This window comes from Anas platyrhynchos, chromosome 23, assembly GCF_047663525.1.
Source record: "Anas platyrhynchos isolate ZD024472 breed Pekin duck chromosome 23, IASCAAS_PekinDuck_T2T, whole genome shotgun sequence".
NCBI classification, from domain to species: Eukaryota; Metazoa; Chordata; class Aves; order Anseriformes; family Anatidae; genus Anas; species Anas platyrhynchos.
In genome coordinates, this window is record NC_092609.1 from 7,647,354 (window position 1) to 7,653,353 (window position 6,000).

Consider the following 6,000-nt stretch of genomic DNA (forward strand, 5'->3'; position numbering starts at 1 on the left):
TTATTCCAAATGTGCAGATGATCAAAAGAGAACATTTTTTGAAGGGGAAATAGTAAGGGGTCTAAGCGTGAACCTCTAGAAGTAAAGAAAGATGAGAATAGAATAAAATAAATGAAGAAGCATATCTAAAAGAGTTTAGAAACAGTATGAGATGATCCTTAACAGGAGCAGAAAGTTAACAGCAAAGCTAGGTGTAAAAATAAGTGATGACATCAACAAGAGCAACATACTGAGAATAGCTGATAGCATTTGACAAGTGTATTGGTCAAATGTCACTTTTATTTTCTTGTATTTCAAAACTGTTTCTGATAGCAGTATCTTTTTCACCTTTTGCATACCTTCTGTTATTAAGTATTGCTCTAATTAATTTAAAATGCATTCCTTCAGATTTCACCCCACTTTGGGCCAAAATTTTGCAACCCTATTTTGTCCTTTTGTAAAACCTAACCTGTTTTAGTTAGGCTTTTTTGTTCCAATTTCTGAATGAATGCCTAATGGGATTACAGATTGCATCTGTGAACATCCTGTACCTTTTAATCTGTCAAATGTTAGTGTTTACAACACTTGAGATTTAAAAAAACAAAAGTACTGGATCTCACATGGAAAAATAAAAGTATGTGACAAAGATAGAACATAACCACCCAAAAAATTACAGTAATAGGTGACAATAGGAAGTTATACTAAATACCCTGTGGGAAACGCTGTGTCTAAACCTTCCGATTCTCTTAAAGAATCCCTAGCTGGAAAGTCTAGATTATACTGACTGCAATGGCAATCTAATTTCTATTTTACAGTTCTGGACCAAGTGCTTATTAATGTCACTTGCTTATTTTTAACATACGGCTTTTACCCATCCAGGCAATGAGCTGATCTATCTGGACCCTCACACCACTCAAAGCTTTGTAGATTCAGAAGAAAATGGCACGGTTGACGATGAGAGTTTCCACTGCCAGGAAGCCCCACATAGAATGAAGATCATGAATTTGGACCCTTCAGTAGCTTTAGTAAGTGTCAGGAAATCTTGAATGCATGTACTTTATCTCAAAGTAATGTCTCTCTACATTGGTAAGGGCAGCAATGCATCTCCTTGAACAGAACCAAGATCACAAAGCTGTCTTCTGTGATCAACACATAGTAGTTTGTACATAACTACATGGAGAATCTTAGGGCAAGTGGGGAGCTGTCTGTACTGTAGGGAGCTCGCTTTGTTTTCTTTACTGAGCAGCTTTTACTTCTTTCAAGAGGCATTATAATGGTCAGAGCAAGGAACTGAAACAGGTTTACGTGTTTTATTCTATCACTACTTTATGTTTGGTCACCTCTAGACAAGTTACTTAAACTTACTTTCTATCATAAGTTGAAAATGTTTAAGTGGAATTATTGTATTTCACCCCAAATTACAAATACAAATGTATTATTTGTAATTCACCCAAAATGTCATGGGGGTAGTGTGGTATTTGAAAAAATTGGATCTGATCCCATGCCAGTATCCTGTGATTGGGTGATTGGCAGTTGTCACCAGTGGGATGTGTTTCTAAAGCTTTAAACAATCTGTAAAGATACCGGTATCTGTCATTCATTCACATACCTGTTTTTTAATACTGCTGCTTTTTAGAAAGTTTTTTTGTTTTGTTTTGTTTTAATACTTAACTACGTAACTGTGCAAAATGTGGCATGATGCAACGAGACAGACAAAATCATAATGAAGAGCAAATATTTTCAGTATAGATACCAGAATGGAAATGTTCCTTAGGTGGTCCATCATCTACAAGTTTTCAGCTTCTGCTGATACCTGGACTGTAGGAACTGGGTGGCGCTCCATGGAGGAGCACACAGGAGCTGCTGCTATTTTTTGCTTGACTATTTCGTTAGGGGTTTGCAGGGCCTTGTTCTCCCCGTGGGTTCTCTCCCTAGAGCTGCCACATATTTGGAGTCTTATATCTACTGATCGTACAGGGCATTACTGTATCAGAGGTCAAACCGCCTTACCTGCTGGTACCACATACCTACCATCTGCAAAGGTAAAACTCTGTGTGTTTGTTTTTTCCCCTAAGGGCTTCTTTTGCAAAGAAGAATGTGATTTTGATAACCGGTGTAGTCTTGTACAAAAGGTAAGAGTGGGAACTTAGCATCTTGATTTGTTCTTTATAAAGTCTGGTTTTTATTGTCTGTTTTTTGTAAAATTTTCCTTTGCATTTTCCTTTGTATACAAATTGTATGAGCCATGGAGAAGAATGCATTAAAGCATCAGGGTAAGGCAATACTACTGAATTGCTAATTGGAAATTGTTCAGCACTTTACCAGCCACAAACCCTGCCAGTTGGAAAATGGGTGTAAACATCCACACTTGAAGGTGTTACTGGGTGACACTTGCTTTTAACTTCTAATTCTCACTAAATGACTAAGGTTTAACTGCCATATTGTAGTGATGTATCAATGATTTGCTTCCTGATCCTTTTTTATTGTTTGACATAATAGATTGCGTGTTCTAATTATGACTGTTAGTCCCTGCTATCTTAAAGATCTGATTCTGTAAGTGCTGCAGGCCTCTAGCTCCTGCTGATCTAGGGAGAACAGAAGGTGCTGGCTGCCACAGGAAACAGACTTGAGGATGTTTCTGCATGCAGCTGTTAAGCTAAGCACCAGACGTCTGAATGTAAAGTACCATCAACCTCTAAGGGCATTTATTTAAAAAAAAAAAAATCATCTAAGGAAAACAGTTTGTAAATAACTGAAATACAGGACAGAAGGTAACTTCTCTTTGAAGAGGAATAGCGTTTGGCTTCAGGAACACCTTTTTTCCTGACCAAAACCTGTCCTTCAAAATCTGATGCGTTTTTTTTTTTTTTTTCCCCTTTGGAGGAGCTGATAGATCTGTCTTTTGTGCTATTGATCAACAGAAAACTTGAGGAGAGTTCTATGCAAGCAACTTTCTTTTAAAAAGCAGAAAATATTGTACATTCCTAGTGTGCTTGCTACCTGTAAACAAAATTACAGGTTTGCAGATATCAAAGCTGATATCAAAAGATGATAAGACTGATAATTTGTAGTACAGTTCAAGAGATCTGTCTTCCAGATGTGTTTTAACTAGGGATGTATTACAGAGACCATGGTGCTTGGATTTCACAGTATGTCTGTATAAAGACTTTTTTTTCCTGATGGACATGCGTAATTAAAAAACACTTTCAATTAAGCAGACACGTTTTGTGTTTGAAGCGTCCCCCGAGCCAGCTTTTAAAATGAAAGCATTCTGTCCTCAGGAGATTCTAAAGCAGCAGAGTCTACGGATGTTTGATCTGGTCCAGAAGCACCCGCCACACTGGCCTCCTTTCATACCTCCAACAAAACCAGAAGTGACAACCACAGGAGCAGGTAAGGCACCGATTAAAAGCCTAATTGTGCAATGTTATGTTCCTCGTTAGCAAATAAAAGAATAATCACAGGTAGAATAACTATCCTTTGTGAGTGTCAAGCAATATATAGCAGGCATGTATCCAAACAAGCCATACAATTGCTAGCACAGATTTTTTTTTTTCACTCTTACAAAGTACTTTTCTGGAATGCGTCTTTCAAAGTTTTTTTTTCTTTAAGTGAACAAAATCAGGCATGTCTTTAGAAGCATTTTTTTCTTTATCTTTTTTTACAGAACTCATTGAATCTACTGACAAGCTATTTGAATTGGAAGAAGAATTTGAAATCCTGAGTGTGTGAAGGAAACTGTGGTGACTCTTCTGAGTGTTGAATATATTGGTAATATTATTGCATTGACTTAAACAGCCATGTTAGCCCCGAAGTGCCTGAAATTATGGATAACAGAGCACAGAAATCTAGTAGCATCCAAAACTCCAAGGGCAGTTTAACACACAAGCTTCCCCGGATGGAAAGGCAGTAAGAGATCTTGTGATAAGATGCTTAAAGGGAATCTCTTTTTAACGTACCTTACCTGGAGACAAACGGGCCTTTGAGATTAAGGCAAAAATACATGTATCACTGGGCACCATGTTTGGAGAAAGGGATAACCCAAATGGATATTTCTTGCTCTCATATAATAATGCAATAGTTTAGTTCTTCAAGCAAAACAGTCTTCAGTTCAGGAGGATGTTTACTTCTGTTCCCTCCTGTGGGCTGCGTCATAGGAAAAATACATTGTCTTGTTTAAAAGATCGACTGGATCAGGAGAAAATTGTTTCCTTGTTAAATATTTTAACATGTATTTGAGCAACCAGACTTTATTACAAAAATGTTTCTGTAAAAGGAACTATGTCTAATGGACACATTTTGCAATAGCCTTCCTGTTTCTGGGAGACCTCAAGAGGAACAGGAGCCTCAAATAGTTGATACAGATCACAACCACTGTTATAGTTATGGTATATTTCACCTTGACCTTAAAATTCAAATGATTAAAACTTAGGTTATTTCTTTCCGAGTTAAAACGAGTCAAAGGTGGTTTAACTGTACCTTATTTATTTTAGAATAGATTTACACAAGTTTCTCTGTTACAGCACTTTATCTGTGCATCTAATAAATTTCTTAAGCTTTTCTTAGGTTGTATGCTGCTATGTTAGGTTAATTTGTGTGAACTAAATATAAACCAGGTGATCTTAAAACTTAATATAGAAGCGTACACAGATTACTGAATTGTTGCTTTTTGACTTCTTGCCTTTTGAAATCTGTTTTGGTAGAAGTGCCTTAACCCTGCAGGTTTATCAGAACAGCCTGGGCAGTTTTATTTCTAAGGCAGAGAATCTCTCTCTAGCAGCCATAAGAAAAACAGTTCAGAATAAAGAAAGGCAAAGATTTTTAATCCATGCTGAAGTTCCTTTTCACTACCAGACAGTCCCCCTTGTGGTCATGTTGTCATGCTAGTGTAGTGAACATGAACTGCAGACTTTCATCTTCACCAATAAATGACAACATAGAGAAATACTGAATATTGTCTCCTCTCACTTGCACCTCTCGATCAGGGCCACTGTTTTTTCAAACAAAAGAGTTAACGAGATCCTATTGCATCTTGTTTAATGTTTATTAACTACAGTTTGGAAACCACAAACGTAGAAAAAAAATATCATTTCCTTATTTTATTAAAACATATATAAAACATATATAAAACATATATAATATATATATATAACACATATTTTGTTGTAAAGCCCACAATTCCATACCAATGACAAAAAAACATCATCTAATTGAGCATGCAGTTTTCATTAACCTGTTTTTTGTTTCTTTTTTTTTTTTTACAAATACCCAACAACACATACACATGTGTTGTGTTGTGTTTTTTTCCATCATTTCTCACTGAAGCAATACCCATCCCGTATCAGATCTGTGTCATTACTCTAATTTTTGTTCCTAATGTACTTGAAAAACTTCTTAACTCTATTGATTGCAACAGTGGATTTTTTTTCCCTCCGATCTTAACTCCATTTATCAATTACTTATTCTCTTAAAATCCTGCTTTTAAGAGATGGTTGGGTATTCACCATCTCTCACTTTTATTTATAGATTTTCTTTTCTTTTTCAGTAGTTCAGCCCTAGTCAACTCGGAGGTGGGCAGCAGCAGCTTCTATGGAGCACCTATGCTGGAAAAAAAAAAAAAAAAAGTTGAGCCTTGAGGGAAAAGGAAGGTGGGAGAGCCAGATGGGGCAAGAGGAAGGGAGGTGGTTTGACCAGGACACCTTGAGGGTCTGGGAAGAGAAGAAACGGATGGGTGCTTAAGAAATGAGCAGCATCACAGCCTACATACGGAAGAATTGTGACGAGCAGTTTAGAAATGTGAGCGATTGGTGGTCTTGTGTTGATCGGCAGCTGTGCTCCATGGTTATAGCTGTAATTTCAGCAGGTTACTGTGTAAGCCGCATGTTGCCACTTCCTTGATCAAGGCAATGCTGTTCAGTTGCAGGGAAGAGGGGCAAGACTCAGGGAAGAAACGGAACGGAGAAAACTCTACACTGTGGATGTGCACACGTAGCCATAAAATCAGTGCTGGACAGAAAGAGA

General features: G+C 37.2%; 1 protein-coding gene across 1 annotated transcript; it reads left to right on the top strand.

Annotated features, from left to right (window-relative positions):
• Positions 1-829: 829 nt before the first annotated feature.
• LOC139999376 (cysteine protease ATG4A-like) lies at positions 830-4,378 on the top strand. Its single transcript, XM_072027281.1, has 4 exons — positions 830-1,004; positions 2,055-2,111; positions 3,261-3,372; positions 3,647-4,378. The coding sequence occupies exons 1-4, from the start codon at positions 969-971 to the stop codon at positions 3,709-3,711; spliced, it is 270 nt and encodes an 89-aa protein (XP_071883382.1). The 5' UTR covers positions 830-968; the 3' UTR covers positions 3,712-4,378.
• Positions 4,379-6,000: the final 1,622 nt, after the last annotated feature.

Excerpts from the sequence above, each read along its gene's own strand:
- LOC139999376 (XM_072027281.1), top strand. The coding sequence starts at position 969 with ATGAAGATCATGAATTTGGACCCTTCAGTAGCTTTA. Across the intron at positions 1,005-2,054 it reads TGGACCCTTCAGTAGCTTTA|GGCTTCTTTTGCAAAGAAGA; the intron begins GTAAGTGTCAGG and ends TTTTCCCCTAAG. Across the intron at positions 2,112-3,260 it reads GGTGTAGTCTTGTACAAAAG|GAGATTCTAAAGCAGCAGAG; the intron begins GTAAGAGTGGGA and ends TTCTGTCCTCAG.